The sequence below is a fragment of the Crotalus tigris genome, unplaced genomic scaffold, assembly GCF_016545835.1.
Source record: "Crotalus tigris isolate CLP2741 ecotype Arizona unplaced genomic scaffold, ASM1654583v1 scf7180000017741.1442986301:2390832, whole genome shotgun sequence".
Lineage (NCBI taxonomy): Eukaryota > Metazoa > Chordata > Lepidosauria > Squamata > Viperidae > Crotalus > Crotalus tigris.
In genome coordinates, this window is record NW_024096608.1 from 1,297,501 (window position 1) to 1,314,227 (window position 16,727).

Here is a 16,727-nt window from a genome sequence, read left to right on the forward strand (position 1 = left end):
GCTGCTGCAGAGCCGGTTTAGGGAGATTCTTGGGCAGCGAGTAACAAATATAAACATTATTCCAGGGGAAATGGTGACTTTAGCAACCGCTACAGTTTTAAGATATCTCTAAGCACACACAACGCATGTCTAGGTAAGAGTGAGATATTTGTATAAGGAGGGCAGTATTTCATCAGGATGCAGGCTTCACTAAAAGTCCAATTCATGCCGGAACCAAGAGACTGTTGATTCTTAAGGGCACAGATGTATAAATAGTCATGTTTGCCTACTTTTATCATGTGTGCTAAAATTACCTCTGGGACATCAACCTTAATAGTGTAATCATATAATTTGGTTCAGTCTAAGTTACAATTTATTATCTCATCATTTCCATTTATTTGTAAAGGATGTTAGCACCGATCCAAATGCTGAAAGACTGGCTGCCAAATACTGTCCTCAGGTGGTCCTGACGGGGGAATCCTTGTATACTCTGTTGAACAATCACGGTCTGGATTATAAGCAGCAGTGGGAGCTTCCTGTGTCTGTGAAAACAGTTTCTCTTGGTGGTGAGTTTGATATTCTTCTCCTTTTGGCATAGAGTTGGGCTTAGCATGGCTCTGATGCTGACTTGGGCAAGTTATTTCTAAGTGAGGATCGGCCTCATCACTAGAAGTTTACAATGAGCCAAATAGCCTGCGGGTATTTTTATTTTCCTGATTACTGGTCCAATTTTCCTGAGAGGGAGTCCCATTGAACTTTGGAATTGCGCTTAATTCTGAGCAGAATAGTTTTGCTTAAGTGTTACACTTGTCTGGAAAGAAAAGCAAACAAATGTGATTACTTTTTATACAAATGACTGTTGATCCTGTAGCAAAGAATAGGAAACTGATTAGGAAGAATAAACAATACGTTGCTTCACAGTTTCTTTTTAAATGTTGAACATTAACTATAGAGAGTACAGTTAGTTTATTATAAGAGCAAACAAACACGAACACCAGGAAAAATATAAACTAGAAATATTTATTCTAATGCCAAGCTTTCATCGGCCAACTGCCGACATCATCAGGGCTTAAAACCAGTCAGTGGGAGTCTCTTTATAGTGCTAGTCAATTTGTGCACACGGCTCCTGGACCTCGTCATCGGTCCTACTTGATTTGGCTGTGTGTGGATTATGTTCTTGATGTTAATTGATGTTAACGCTCCCTGATGATTTCGGCAGTTGGCCGGCGAAAGCTTGGCATTAGAATAAATATCTCTAGTTTTATATTTTTCCTGGTGTTCGTGTTTGTTTGCTCTTATAATATGACTATACCCAGGATTCGTATTTTTAACGAAATTAGTAATAGTTAGTTTATTCTAGATTTTATTCTGTTAGATAACCTGTGTATTTATTTCACACAGAAAGACCCCATGTAGTGATTAAAACCTACTTACAGTTTATTGCCTGTTTATCTCCTTCCAACTAATGATGGTTAAAAAAAAAGTTTTGGGAAGGCAAATCCAGTTCTTATTATGTGGGAAATTTTATTGCTTGTACTTCCATATTTAGCTGAAAAGTAATTATCCTTTATCAATAAAAAAAAAAAGTGAAAATCAACTTTTTTCTCCAAAAGGTCTGAAACCAGTCAGAGTGGCCTACATCGACCCCCCGCTCCCTAAGAAGGAGATGACGTTGAGGGAAAAGAACCATTTTTTTCACGAATTCCTGGCAGATTTTCATATGACAAAGCAGTCCAGTATTGTAGCTCGGGCTGTGATACTAGACAAGCCATCAGAAGAGCCGGTGAGTTTCAGTCCTATTTGGTTTTTTTTGTTTTTTTGTTTTTGTTTGAAGTACTAAAAGAAACTTTGCCTGAATTTCATAGGATAAGAAGCTTGCATTTAAAATAATAATAAAAAAGAATATTGGCAATTGAAGCCTTCAAGACCTGGCTTGTGATGAAAGGGACACAACATGCGTATCCAGACTTATCCCCATTTTTCTCTCTCTCTTCCAGCCAGGCACAGCGCTTAAGACCTGCCAAGGCAGACCCTTGCGGGAATCCATTTCTGCAGACCTGGACTTTGATACGGACGTCACAGAACTGGAGAGCTTTGCCTCAGCCGCAAAGCCTCTGAGCGCTTCTTCAGCTGAGGTCACTCCCGCAAAGCCATCCGGATTGTCTGCAGTCTTACCGGCGCACCTGAAAACGGAAGAAGGTCGGGAAGGGAGGAGCGAAGCGCAGGAGCGGGAAACGGCATCTAGCAGCGGGAAGGCATCGCCCTCAGGAAGGAATCTTCTGGATTTGGAAAGCGAGGGAAACTCATTGGGTGAAACGTTCAAGCCAATGGAAACGGAGCCAGAGGGCAGAAGTCTGGACCCCAATTTCTTGATCGCTTCTTCAGATAAAAATCATAATCTCAGTGAAGGAACTGCTGAAGACGTCCCGTCCCCTGCCCTGTCCTGCAGCAGTGACACAGATGGGGAGCATCTGATCATCGACGCAGAATGCGAAGCTGACCACGTGTCTGAACCTGGGGTGGTCACTTCCACCCCCGGCCCTGGAGGACCTGCTTCTCCTTCACCCAGCCCTGGACAGGCCCCGGCAGAAAAACCAGCCGGGTCTTCAGAGATGCAGAGCAAGAATGCTCCCTGCAAGCCTCCCCCGCGGTTATCCCAGGAAGTCGATCCCCTGGGGCAGATTTTGAAAATGCAAACCAAGCTGCTGAAACCCCCATCTCCAAGTTGTCAGGGGCACCTGCTGGCAACCAGCGAAAGGAGTTTGAATCCTACCCAAGGCCAGGCAGATGCCCATTCTCTCGCCTTGGCATCTTCAGTGGCGGAGCCGGGACAAAATACCGTAACAAATACAGGCGCCTCCCCCAAGTTTACCTGGGCAACCTGTTACCAGGGGCCTCAGAAAGGTAGGCTATGTGAGGCTGTAACTAGGCTGTGGCTGTAAACCCATGTTTTGCAAGCTTGCCAACTTTGAGATGGGTGGACTTCAACTCCCAGAGTTCAGCTTTGAGATGGGTGGACTTCAGTTCCCAAGATTCCCCAGCTAAGCTGCCTGAGAAATTCTGGAAGCTGAAATCCACCCATCGTAAAGTTGCCACACTGCTGTAAACATTTCTGGTATGTGTGTACACAGTTCATTCTTTGTTCAGAATTCAAGGGAATTTCGTACTGGGGAGAAAAATTTCGTTAATGAGTGAAGCCTCTTTGTGCACAAAAGTCAGCAAAATCCCCGTCTTTCCGGAAAGGGATGCTCTGGGATGCAGCCGAAGATGCAGCCGACTACGAACCTCCTCAGCATGGCAACGTGGTCTACAAATTGTACAGCTTGGAGGACATGCTGCTGTTGGTGCGCACCACCATCCAGAAAACGGAGTTGAGACCCCATCAGAAAAAGGCAAAATTCAGGCGGGTAGGTTCTCTTGTTGGGTGGGAGGATGTCTTTTGGGGGGGGGGACACGTCATGCTTCCGTTGGTTTTAGCCAGCTCCCATGCTGGATTCCTGCTGTGGTCATTATACTTGCGCTTATTTGCATGAACCATTTCTTCCAGGGGATCAAATGTGAGGAGGGAGAGTTCGCAAGCCCTACATTAAGAGAGAAAGAATTGTTGGCAGAAGGTTTACAATGTGGATATTCCTTTAAGCTGAGTTTGTAGGGCTCTCCTCTATGATTCATCATCTTTTTTTTCCCCTGGATTTCTAAAGGTGGGAGAATTCCAGGGCTAAATTCTTACAAGTCTCTCCTGGATTTGCAAGAAATAGGAGTGAATGTTGTTGGTTCTTGGGTCATTTTTTTACCGCTGTAGTCTTGGCAGTCTGTTCCGGGGTGAATAGTATAGGCTAGGATTCTATCTTTGACTTCATACTTGCTCACCTGTGCAACCTTTAGCGTTTCTCCTGAAGGCTCATGTAGGAGGTACATTCCTTGTTTCTTGTTTCGGAGCGTTTGAGCCACCGCCCAGTCCAATTTCAGCTTCATAAATGAACAAGAAAGTGTCCTCTCCTTTCTCTAGAATAGGAAAAAAAACAAAAATTGGCTGAGGAAGAAGCTTTCCGGATGATCCTAACAATATAATTCAGATGCTTGACTTTCCTATTATCGATAAACAATAATTCTCTCAAAGGTCATTGCTTTCTTACTTGTAGCTGTAAATAGCTGATCTCAGAGAAGGCAGGTCCTAGCAACGGATGAGATTTACGTTTTGCTTTTCCACTCAAGACAGACTGAAAACGCTTTGAAGTAGAAAAGCTTTTGCTTAACTTCAGGCGTTTGTTTTCCAGCACTTTCCTGTTTACGTTTTGCCAAAGTTAGAATACCAGGCCTTCTACGGAGCAGAAACCTTCACGGAAGACGAAGTCTGTCGACTCTGGATGGAAAACTTGTTACATTCCAATACTTCCTTCACCGTGGGTCAGTGGATCTTCGGACTCTTTTTTTTTTTTTTTGCACAATGTCCTTCCTGCCAATGGTTTTATGCACCTGACTGTGGTACAGGTAGTCCTTGACTTATGACCGAAACTGAGCTCATCGTTTCTGTTGCTAACGAGGAATGTCTTAAGTGAAATTGGTTCCATTTTACAACCTTGCTTGCCACAGTTCTTACAGGAATCCCTGCAGTTGTTAAATGAGTAACACGGTTGTTAAGTGAGTCTGGCTTCCCCATTGACTTTGCTTGACAGAAGATCGTAAAATAGGATCTCATGACCCCAAGACGGCAGCCCGTCATAAATATGAGTCAGTTGCCAAGTGTCCAGATTTTGGTCCCATGACCACGGGGACGCTGCAAAGGTCGTAAGTGTGAAAAACACAAGTCACCTTTTTTAATACCATTGTAACTTCAAACAGTCACTAAACCAACGGCTGTAAGTCGAGAGCGATCTGTAGTGTTCCAGTAATTCTTTCAAAAATAGGGTGGTTTTGAATTTACTGAACTTGTTAGATACGTCGGATGAAACGGAAGGCAGACGCCGCGAAGATAATTAACACGATGATGAAATGTTTATCTCAAAGCAGCCGATGATATCGCGGTAACTCCTACCTTGTGGCTCATATCAAAGCCTCTCCCAGAGCAATTGAAGCAACAGCAGTAAAACCCCTAACGGTCCACGCTGGGGGGTTCCCCTTCTGTGCTGCTGCCGCTGAGAAATGGGCCTCTGAGTAGTTTGCTGCATCCGATGGAGGGTGTCTGAAGTCAGGCTCAGTTCGGAGGGAGTTGTGCTCTCCCTAGACCAGGGGTTCTCAACCTTGGCAACTTTAAGACTTGTGGACTTCAACTCCCAGAATTCCTCAGCCAGCTTTGCTGGCTGAGGAATTCTGGGAATTGAAGTTCACAAGTCTTAAAGTTGCCAAGGTTGAGAACCCCTGCCCTAGACCTTAACCTTAGACCGAAATATCTAACTTGAGTCTAGTTCAGCCACCCCCAGGAATGGGCCGTTTTCTGAGTAATGCACAGGATGGTTTAAATCAGAGGTCCCCAACCTTGGCAGCTTTTAGATCCACAAGTCTTAAAGTTGCCACAGTTCGAGACCCCTGGTTTAAATGGTTTAAATATCCTTTTGAAGCACTCTTTACTTTTCAGGCCTAGGGCCTGCATCATCCTAACCAGGGTTGATGGGATAAACCACAGTACATGGCAAACTGATAGGCTAGGGCCATGGTGGCGAACCTATGGAACGCGTGCCACAGGTGGCACACAGAGCCCTCTCTGTGGGCATGCGCTTCGTCACCCCAGTCACCTTCAGCTGGGTTTTATAAAACCTTTTTGCTCTAGGCCTCCGCTGCTGTGTGCAAAAAAAAAAAAAAAGTGCAATCAATCAATTTCAACTTCTTGTGGGAAAAAAAAATCTTGCAAAGTTGGAAATGATTGATTGAACTTTTTAATCCTACCCAGTCTGCAGTTACCATCGCAGCCACGCCCATCCAATGGGCCACGCCCACCCAGCACCCGACGATACGTAAGTGGGTTTTGGGTTGTAGTTTGGGCACTCGGTCTCTAAAAGTTTCGCCTTCACTGCCCTAAGTGGAATTTTCCTCCAATGGGATTTTCTCATGTATTTTACCAGGAAACGTAGATAGGACAGGCTAGAAAAGTCAGTGCCTTTCTAACCATACCCAAGCACTCCAAATTTGTTGGCAATGTCCATTTTGCTCTCCGGGTTCATGGTGACGTAACTAGGGTGATAGGTGAGCTTAGCCTCCAAATTAAGTCTGACTTTCCTTTTGTTTCAAGTGTCATGATGGTGTCACGATTTCGTTTTAGCCTAAGCTGTGGTGTCTCCTGCTTTGCCGTTTCTTCATTTCCGTTTGGGAAAATGTCTCCCTCCTTTAGGTCACATCGATGCCCTCACTTCACACGTCTTCCTGCTTGAGCGGCTGACTGGGAAGGCGTTGGAAAAGCGATTCGGCACATTTAAGTAAGATGGGTGGCAAATAAATGCAACAAACAAGCAAACTTCCCACAATAGAAAGGTTGACTTACAGGGCTCCCCAACCATTAGTTCCCCTTTCTACATTTAAGTGTTTTTCTTCCAGCAAATGCAGTTGAAATCATGGGCTTTTAAAAAAAGTAAAAATAAAAAATAAAAATCACTTAGTTGTATGATCTTCGTTATTAAGTGGGTCATATGACCACGCCCACTTTTACAACTGTTTTGCAGTGGTCATTAAGTGAACGCACTAGTTATAAACCAGATTGGGGGGGCGGGGGTGTCAGCTATCGGAACTTCAAATCTGGGTTGTAAATACGTTTTTTGGGTTCTGTTGTAAACTGGAACAGCCGCTAAGTGACTGGTTGTAAGTCAGGGACCAGCTGTGTGCCTGGTCTCCTGAGCCAAGGTTAATCAGAGGAGGGCCTTTTGTTATCTGGCCCTTTTCCTTTACAGCAGAGATTCTCCGATCCTCCCCTTCTTGGATCGCTTTGCGGAATGAGAGTTGACAAAGTCCAGGGATTTCTCAAACTCTCTTTTGAGTCATGAGGTTTAGGAACTTCGTGCCTCTGAAAGTGGCTGACAGTCGAGGATGTTGCACTTCCTGTCAAATGCCATGTTTCATGGCTTATCCACACATTCTGCAGCTGCACAGAATGGATTTGAAATAAACAGCTGATCGGGTCTGACCTCTCACCGGCTTGTGTCTGGGCGCTCCAAGAAAGGGCACCACTGGGATCCACAAGCTCTTCAGATGCCTGCATGTCTGTTTATCTCTTGAACAAACAGCAGTTGCCATGTTTGCATAATGCATTAATTTCGCTCTAATTATTTTTTGGCTTCTGAATGCTCTTCTTCCCCCCACAGGCCAACCAATTCATTACATATTCTCCAAAACATCTTGAAGAAAGTGTCTGGGTACGTATGTGGCTTCCTCTGTTCCTTTTCTCTTTCTTTGTGTTGTGCGTAACAACCGATTTAAACTAAGGAGAGACCCAGGACTCCAGGATCCAGTGCTGGGAAGCTCGTAGCGAACACTTGGAACCTGGGACAAGGAGGAAAGATCCGAATCAGGTCTGGATCATCATCCTCGCACACGTTCAAAACCGCACGTACTGGTGACAAGGTGCAAAGGAGGCAGCTTGTGTCTGACAGAGCCAGGGGGGAGCAGACAGACCGATCGATCGATTTTCATTTTCATTTCTGTAGCCGCCCATCTCAGCAAAAGACTCTGGGCGGCTCACAAAACCTACGTTAACAATTAAAATTAAAAAAAACATATCAAAACAATAAAAACAGTAAAAAGTATTAAAACAGTAAAAAAAACATTAAAACATTTAATTCAAGTTGCATCCAAAAGCAAGCTACCCGGCCCATTAACTGTGCAGCCGGGAGGCAGGGCCCTTGGCCCACGCAGCACCACAGGGTCAGGAGCCGAGCCAGGTTTTTGGAGCTTTACGGAAGGCTAACAGGCTTGGGGCCACTGTGGCCTCCGAAGGAAGGACGTTCCATAGAAAAGGGGCCGCTGCAGAAAAGGCCCTGCGGATTTGGCATTGGTTTGTAATGGTTGTGCTATTGTCAGCTTGCAGGAAGGCTCTTACCTCTTGGCTCACCTGGCGGGAGACTCCTCGGTGTCCATCTACAAGAGCTCGGACGGAATCTCCACTCGGGCAATGTACAACCTGCACGCCGCTCACACCAGCCTGCCGCCTGCCCCGGCTGCTCTCTCTGTGCCCTGGGTCCCCCTCGACCCCAGCCTCCCTCTGCCACATCACTTTGCTCAGGGCCGCGTCCCCTGCACTTTCCCACCAATGCCGGACGAGGGCGCCAGGAAGTGGAAGGTGAGAAAGGATCGTTTGGGAGAACCCTTTGGAGTTTAGCTACCCCACGTGAGAACGGGGCTCCCCTTTTTATTATAACACCTTTCCCACAGATGTTACTTTTCGAAGTGGGCCTCTTTATCATCCTTCAAAGTAATTCTGGAAGACATTTGAATACTTCTGTCAGGAGTTCTGCAAATAGAGATGAGGAAGAAATCTTAGAGCAGGGGTCTCCAGCCTGGGCCACTTTAAGACTTGTGGACCTCAACTCCCAGAATTCCTCAGCCAAGTTGCCAAGGCTGGAGACCCCTCTCCTAGAAGTTCAGGAAGGGGGGCGCAGATAATACTGCCCGAGCGATACAGAAGCCCTCACTGCCCTGTGTAGCTGCTTTAGGACAATATCATGTATGTACAGCGACCATATTTTCATGGAGCACAAACCTGCAAAAGGGGCAACCCTGAAAGAGGTTCGTAAGGATAAAAATAAACACATTTTTACCACTTTGCAAAGGAAAATTCAAGAACAAAGCCAAGAAAATAACTAACCCAAGAAGATTGTTTTTTCTGAAATACAGGGTTGTCCTTTATAATAAGGGTTGTGTTGTCACTGTACACATAATGAACTTAATCCGGCATTGAGGAGCAGAAGAGCAAAAAGGAAAAGGTTTCCTTGGGATTCAGGGTGATGGCATTTTAACCAATTCTGGCAGGAACTTTGACTCACTTTGAAGCTGTTTCCTCTTTCTCCTCCCTTTCTGACTCCTAGATGAGCAGGATCAAAGCTTTCTCCGCCACACCCAGCCCCCCAGGGCCAGTCTCGATGGAAGCCAGGGTCGGTTCCCTGCAAGCTGAGCCCCCGAGAAAGAAGCCTGGGACTGCGCAGAACAAGGGCTCCAGGCCAGACAATCGAGGCCCAAACCGGAAATTCTGGAAAAAGAAGCGCACCAACCGAGGCCACATGACTTAGTTGCAGCAGGAACAGCAGTCTTTCTCGGCAAAAAGGCTTCTTCGGTGAACGAAGAAGGTGGTGGGCAACTGCATCAGGCCGGGCGTTGTGGCCAGGAAACCTTTCCGCCTCTCCGGTCCTTAAGGGGAGCATCGGAGGAGTTTCTCCTGCACTGAGAGTCTACGGAGGTTCTTTGTCGTCCAGGCCCTGGTTGTCCCAAAGGTGCTTTTTCAGGAGGCAGCTGGACTTTCTTGTTTTTCTTGGAAGACGTTTCGCTTCTTATCCAAGAAGCTTCTTCAGCTCTGACTGGAGGGTGGAGGATGCAAGTCAGTCAGAGCTGAAGAAGCTTCTTGGATAAGAAGCGAAACGTCTTCAAAGAAAGCCTCTTGCACTGAAGGTGCATGAAGCAACCCGGGAAGGAGAGCAGCCAACTCTGAACCATCAGAACTGCTTTTATATTGCCGTCTGTTCCCAGTAACGTTACTGGGTGAAAACCAAGCCCTGCGTAGATTTCTGTTAAAATGGGCAGTTCTACTTTTTGGAGGGGGGCAGCTGGGGCGGAGGTGGAAGAGAACAGATCTTAGTTTGAATTTCCCTTTAAAACTGCCCTTTTCTTCAGGTTGCAGGAATGTCGGGAAAGGCCCACAGTTTTTAAATTTAAATATAGTTTTTTTAGAGTTGTTAAGGGTCTCCCAAGGCTGCTCCCTTGGTCCTCGGGCACGTGCCATCACCCGAAGACCAAATGCATGTGGATGTTTTGAGGGTTTAAAACGGGTGTCCGGCCTTAGCAAATTAAGACCTGTGGACTCCAACTTCAATGTATTTATTTTTCCCCTTTTTCACAGGGTCAAACTGAGCTCTGTGCTGGCCTTGTGCGTGGGTGTATTTGTCTTTTTAAAATACAGTTAAAATTCCTAATTCCCTGATTTCTGATTTCTTTTTTTTTGTGTGTGGAGCATGGATTCGAATTTTGCTTGGGCTTTTGTACAACGGCTTGTATGCACGTTGTCATTTGGCATCATTTTGTACTCCAAACTAATTAACCTTGAAGTCTGTGGTTGCACGGCCATAGTTGTGTAGTGCTCCTGCCCCAGGCGAGACCAAGATGAAGTGGGGCGGGACAGCCTTGATGTCACAGCACAGAAATGTTTTCTGCCAAAGTACAGCCATGTTTTTGCAAAGTTACACCCGGTTTTGTCTGAGACATCAATCCACCTGTCCCATTCCAGGCACTAAAGCTTTCAGGTATTTTGTTGTTGTTGTTGTGAGTGTTTCTGGGCTGATCTTTATTTTTTTTAGACACGGTTTATTTCTGCTAAATGCACTGCTTTATCCAAGAAAGAACATGGTTTCAGTTCAGTTTCTATCGCCGCATACACACATAATGCTCTCCTAGTTCCCGAAGAGCCGTAAGTTTTTATCTAGTTGCCACAACAAACCGTTTGTTTTTGTTTGCTTTGTTTCCTCTTCGTTTCTGCAGTCTGCTGGGGCTGGCTGGTTTTAATGACAAGGTAGAGCCTTTGGGTTGCAGCGTTGCTTAACACCAAGTTTTCTTTCAAAATCCAGTCTGACCTCCCACAAGGAAAATGTTTCCCAGATGAGTCATGCACCAAAATCGGGTGGGGTCCCGAAGCTTTGCCTGGCTCCGAAAGAGGGATTAAAAAGTATGCTTGACAACAGAGGAGACATCTGTAAGGCTTTTCCTCTGAACTCGGCCTCTGCAGTTAAGGTCCAGAGTTCCTATTGAGCGAGCTGCACTCTTAAAAGTGGCTGCAACTTCTTTGCTGCTTGGGGATACAGCAGTTCAGCTGTTTTAAGGGAAATTTGGTGTCTGCTCAGCCCTGCTTTGGCCAGCTGGTTGGGTTTTCTGGGTAGCTGAATGAGTGCTTTAACTTGGCACCTTTTTATACTGTGTTAAAAAGAGGTGAGTTTTGAGGGTTTGAAATAAGGGTGTCCAATCTTAGCAACTTTACGTCCTCTGGATTTCAACTCCCAGAATTTCCCACAGGTCTTAAAATTGTGCCACGGATGGATACCACTGGTTTAAAAGATTTTAACTTCAGATTGCAATTTTTCTATCAGTTACTATTTCAGTTAGTCTTGTCAAGCTGTTACAGTGGCCCCGTACAGGTGGATAAGCTTAAGTCTGTTTTATTTTTGGGATATGTACGCCCACCGTAAGATTAAGCCCGTATTCTGATTGGGAAATCGGTTTGCTTCAGTTTGGCTCTGAATCTGAGTGGGGAATCGGCCGACATCTGTCCCAATCCAAAGCAAAGTTCAGAAATTCACACTTCCCTTTTAACTCTCCACAGGAAACCCACAAACGGCTGTAATTTGGTTTTTCTACTATAGAAAAATAATGTGCGATTTGCAGGCCCCGGAGACGTTCCCCAAAGAAGCCCTGGCTCTTTCATTCATTCATTCATTCCCCTGTGTGTGTAATAAAATAAAAATATAGGTAGTCCCTGACTTTGTCTAATGAACATTCAGAGTTACAATGGCACCGGGGGGGGGGGGAAAGGTGACTCATGACCAGCCTTTGCACTTAATGACCGTCGCAGGGTCCCCGCGGTCACATGACCAAAGTTCGGGCACTTAGCTACCGGTGCGTATTTACCATCCAAGGTCATCGAATCACTATTGGTGACATTTTCGAGGGGGGGCCTCCCCAAGCAAAATCAGTGGAAGCCCCAAGTGGTGATTTGCTTAGCGACCGCAGCCAAAAAAAAGGTAAAATCAAGTGCAACTCACTTAGTGATGGAGGTCGTGGTCCAAAGTCAAGGACTATCTGTAAATCCTCCTGGCCCACTGGCTAATGCCTCACCAAGCAGCCCCTCCTCTTGCTTCCCCTCTTCGATGGTATTGCATTTGACCGGAAGTGAGCGAGGGCGGCCCTGCACGTCTCCTCCCTGCAGCAGTGCAGCCGGTGCAACATCACTGCATCCAAAGCTCACCTGGCCCCACCTTGCAGCCAAGCTGGTGATGCGGGCAGCAGAGGGCTTCTGTGGGAGACAAGTCACGGCCGGGCATTGTTGCACCGCGGGAGACCTTGGGCTTGTGCCTCACCACGTGGCCTGCAAATCCACCAGGGGTTTTTGTGTTGCTCTCCGCTGCTTAGACTGGGATGGTCTGTCCATCGGTGCTGCTTGCTCAAGCCCCTGGACAGGGCTCTTGTACCCAACACAAGCAGGACTTCATGAAGGCCGAGTGCGGATTGTCCTGTCCCTCGAGGATTTGGCCCAGCCTGCTGCTTTGGCTGAGCTAGGAGTGGGGAGGCTGGTCCCAGAGGGGAGCCCCTGGTTCCCCCACCCGCCCAATTAATTTATCCTTCACTTCTTGGAGCAAAGTGAATCAATCTCCTTTTCTGCTCTTGTTCTACTTAAGGCTGGCCTCTTTTTGAGGTGCTGGTGCACCTTCACCAAGTCCTGCCTGTTGGAATTCGAGCAAGAAAGGGAGATTATATTTTTGCATCCGTTTAGGGGCAGCTGACTGTTAGTTTTGTGGTCCTGGTCATCTTTGGTGTGGGGGGGCCCCCTTTTCCATCACCGAGGCCAGTTGATCACCGCGTTCTGCTCGGTCTTGGCTAGATCCATGCCTTGTAGTAGCTGTGTTTGACTCCCGTTTCCATTCAGCTCAGCCAACAAGGTTACTGGGGTAAATGTATGAGAAGCAGGATGCTATTTAAAGCATAATTGCCCATGAGAGAGAGAGAAAAAAAAACTGATCTTGTCTCCTCCGGCTTTGTTTCTGATCTGATTGGTCTGCTGCCCGCCTGAAGGATGGGCTATGCGGTCAGCTGAATTAATAATGCCTGTGAGGAGCTGAGTATTGATCATGGTGGATCAATATTGCTAATGGGTCTGGAGCCAACAGGCTGGTTCATGCCTGCCCATGCCTGCCAGCTCCCTGGGAACACTGAATTCCTGCCTTCCTTTCCGCTGGATTATGGGCACGCCATCTTTCCAGCCAACGTGCTGTAGCTTGCAAAGTCTTTGATACCCAGCCAGGGATCCCTTCATCAGCAGACTGTCTCGGAGCCAAGAAGGAGACTTCCGATCTACTGGGGGGAAAGCAAACCCCACGCAGAAAGGTTCCCTCTCCTTTACTGCGGTTTGTGAGTTTAGGGCAGGGGACAGAGTCAGGAGAGAGAGGAGCTGGAGGGGTGGATCGTGGGTCTTCATAGCCGGTCCTGGAGTAAGAAAGGGAGTAGGCCTCAACTTACGATCACACTCAATTTTACAACGGCTGGCCAGACAGCAGCGAGTCAGAGGAGAGTCAGGCTCTGCAGGGCTCTCCCCTTGGCCCGGAGTGGCTGGGGAGCTGGAGTGGACTCTGCTGATCTTCCTCTCACCTCCAGCTCCTGTTTTCTCTGGCAAGCAGGAGGGGAAAGCTGGAAGTGGCAGGTCTGCAAAACAAGGACTTTTTGTTCTCCAAAATTGTTCTCTGCTCCCCAAGCAGCCTTCTTGGCCTGAAGCCATCCCCAACTCCTCCTGGCCTTGCATCGGGCTCCTAAGCTGCCCAGAGCGATGAAACGGTGGCAATGTAAGTTGCATCAATCAGTCAGTAGTCAAAGAGGCGGTTCTGAATTCTTCCAAACACTCCTGATCTGGGTGGAGGGGAGGGTGGGTGGGAAGACCCTTCCTGTATAAACAGGAATTGGTTGATCTGTTCGCTGGGTGATTGGATGTTTTGCAGTTTTCTTACATTTTGCCAGCCATGATTTGATGGCACCGAGTAATCATGTCTGGCAGTCAAAACATTGAAAATCAGGATTCTACTCCCCTCCCCAATACCAGGGGTTGTTTCTTCCCTCCCCCCTTGTTTTTTTTTTTTTACGTGGTTTCCTTTTTAAGTGAGTCAGGAAACAGGTATGGCTGGACTTCGGGTTAAATTCTAGCCATGCCTGTTTTCTTATTCATTGTTGACTCACACTTCATCCCTTTGCACCGAGCAGTTGTTGTTTTATTTCCCTTTTGTGGGTGCATCCAAGGCAATGTCTCAATGCAGACGGATCAGCAGGAGTTAATGATTGGCCAAAGCCTGCAGATCTTAATTCTGAAATGTTCCATAATTGGCCGAGTGGAAGAGTCCTCAATTGGCCAGTGCCTTAAGCAAGGTTTAACTCTGCTTTACCCTCAAAGGCTGAGGTCTTCTGAATACACATCTCTGGCCCTGTTGCAATCCCCAATATGTTTAATAAAGACTTAAAGTTCTTTCTTTGGTTGATCTGTAATCATTTCTGATAACTTGCTCTTTGTAGGAATAATATTTGCCTAGGTAATTTTATGCGTAAAATTCTGTGCATTAAACAGAATAACATTTGCTGTAGCATTGCTTTATCTTGTTTTAAGTGCAGTTGCATCTTACGTCTTAAGTCTTCTTTCAAATTTCTTAACAAAGATAGATTTGTCTTTCCAGTGCCTTTCCAACACTAACAAGCCCTCAGTAAAACCAACAACCAAACATTGTCGTAACAATATACAGTAAACAGAGCAGGAGTAACAGCAGATCATGGACTTAGTTAGAAAAAGTACTAAACCGGCCAGGTTCGGCAAAACTAACCTTGGATGTGTAGCGCAGCGCTAACCGGGTGGAATGGAAGAGTTCTTTCTGGTTGCCCTTCTCCCCACAGGCTACGTTTTGAGGGCAAAAGTGGAGTAATTGTGTAACCACAACAGATGCCCAGATACACAGCAACATTCCATTGGTATTATGTAATAAAATGGGCATTGTGAAGTCTTGTTCAAATTCAGCATTCAAACATGATGCTGCATAACAGCTGTTCACCTCTGTTGGGGTCTGTCCAATTCAGCAGCCTGGAATATTTTTCCAAATTCAGGGGACGCACAAAGGCTTCCTAGCCTGCGGCTTTGGACACCTGTTAATTAACTTTGCACCCCAGTGATTTCTTCTGGAAGATGGTTGGGTGGAAAAGCCTTAACGCCTGGGTGAAGGGGCCTTGGGCTGGACCCTGCTGTCCTGATTCCTGCTTTTGAAATGCAGTTCGTCCAGTGGTGATGGCACCAGGCTAGAAAGCAGGAGGTTGTGAGTTCAAGTCCCATCTTAGGACGAAAACCATCTGGGTGACTTTGGGCCGGTCCCTCTCTCTCAGCCCAACCCACCTCACAGGGTTGTTGTGGTAGGAAAGTAGGAGGAGGAACGTTTGTTGGATATGTTCACTGCCTTGAGTTCTTGCACACATAATAAAGGCAGGATACAAATAAAAATAGATATAGGGGAGAATATGCTGAAAAGGAAATTACATCAATATAGTTAAGACCAAAATGGGTTTCTAACATCCCTGTTCCTGTTTCCATTCCAGGAGCATTTCTCTCTCTCTCTCTCTCTCTCTCTCTCTCCCTCCCCCATTTCCAGAGATACTAGATGCTCTTTTGCACAGGATTAAACAGAGCAAACAAAATTCTCCATTGATGCGTACCAGGGCAGGAATGCAGGCTTAGATAGGAGAGTCTTAAGGCAAAGCACTCCTCTGAAGGATGAGCTGCTTAGTCAGCGCCCTGAATAGCATCCCTGCTCCTGCTCCTCCATCAAGCCAATTTCATCGCAGTTTCAACATCATCAAGGTTAGGGTTCGGACCTTTGTCAGCTCAAAACTGGTCCCTTTCAAAATAGCACCAGAGATTTAAAAACAAAGAGAAGAAGTTGCCTAGATTCCCAAACATGAAATATTTCACGTTGCATGAATATCATGCACAAATTTTACATTTTTGAGCACCAGCTAAGGATAATAGAATTCTTCATCTTGGAAAAGGTTAAATCAAGACAGGGTGGTTAAACAGCCTTCCAATGCAGCTCCCCCATCCCGAATAACAGAGTTGGAAGGGACTTAAGAGGTCTTCTGGTCTAACCCCCTGCTCAAAAGCAGGAGGAAAAATAGGTTTGAAAGAAATCAGTTGCTCTGGAGGATTTTGATTGCAGGGAAAGAGAAATTATCCTTTTGTTCTAGTGACTGTTCCAAAGAAACCAACAGGCTTGCTCTTTGCAAGTTGGTTAAATACAAAATGCAGAAAAGAGCAATAAAACCAGGAAAAAAACAATAAGCTGCTTAAGATGTCAGTGTGAACTTTACATCACAGTTTATGTTCCCTCCCCTTTTCTGATGTAACAGGTCTCTTGGACAATGACTAATCTTTGAGTAGTTGAACAGCACTTAGAAAATTGGAGGGACCTGGTGTTTTTAATCCAGCTGGTTGCATTTGGGCCTCTGGAGGAGATGGGGAGGGGGGTCTGTGAAATGGGCAGGCAGGCAGGCAGGCAGGCAGTTGGAAGGCTGCAAGAGTCAAACAAGTGAGAAAGAGCTGATGGGATCTTGAGTTTTTTCCCCCCCATTTGGCCACAATCTCATCCCTGGGAGATTTAAAGTCTGCCCGTCTTACTGTTGCTGAGGTGGAGCAATGTTGATCTCATTGTTGGTCAAAAAATTCTCGAAAGGGCCATGAAAAAAATGTTTGGTTTTAGAAACTTCCAGCCCCCAATCAACTTAGCTTGCGAAGCCCCCTTGCTTCTGCAGCAGACGGCTGGCTTCACCCAGGCCAT

General features: G+C 46.3%; 1 protein-coding gene across 1 annotated transcript in view; it reads left to right on the forward strand.

Annotated features, from left to right (window-relative positions):
- Positions 1-10,093, forward strand: part of ICE2 (interactor of little elongation complex ELL subunit 2) — a 16,754-nt gene extending 6,661 nt beyond the window's left edge. Inside the window, exons 7-15 of the mRNA XM_039340092.1 lie at positions 386-545; positions 1,593-1,762; positions 1,977-2,883; positions 3,223-3,386; positions 4,257-4,386; positions 6,305-6,389; positions 7,269-7,319; positions 7,984-8,242; positions 8,988-10,093. Of these exons, the coding sequence (XP_039196026.1) occupies positions 386-545; positions 1,593-1,762; positions 1,977-2,883; positions 3,223-3,386; positions 4,257-4,386; positions 6,305-6,389; positions 7,269-7,319; positions 7,984-8,242; positions 8,988-9,188 (2,127 nt within the window). The 3' untranslated portion in view covers positions 9,189-10,093. The remainder of the gene's footprint in view (positions 1-385; positions 546-1,592; positions 1,763-1,976; positions 2,884-3,222; positions 3,387-4,256; positions 4,387-6,304; positions 6,390-7,268; positions 7,320-7,983; positions 8,243-8,987) is intronic.
- The last annotated feature ends 6,634 nt before the right edge of the window (positions 10,094-16,727 follow it).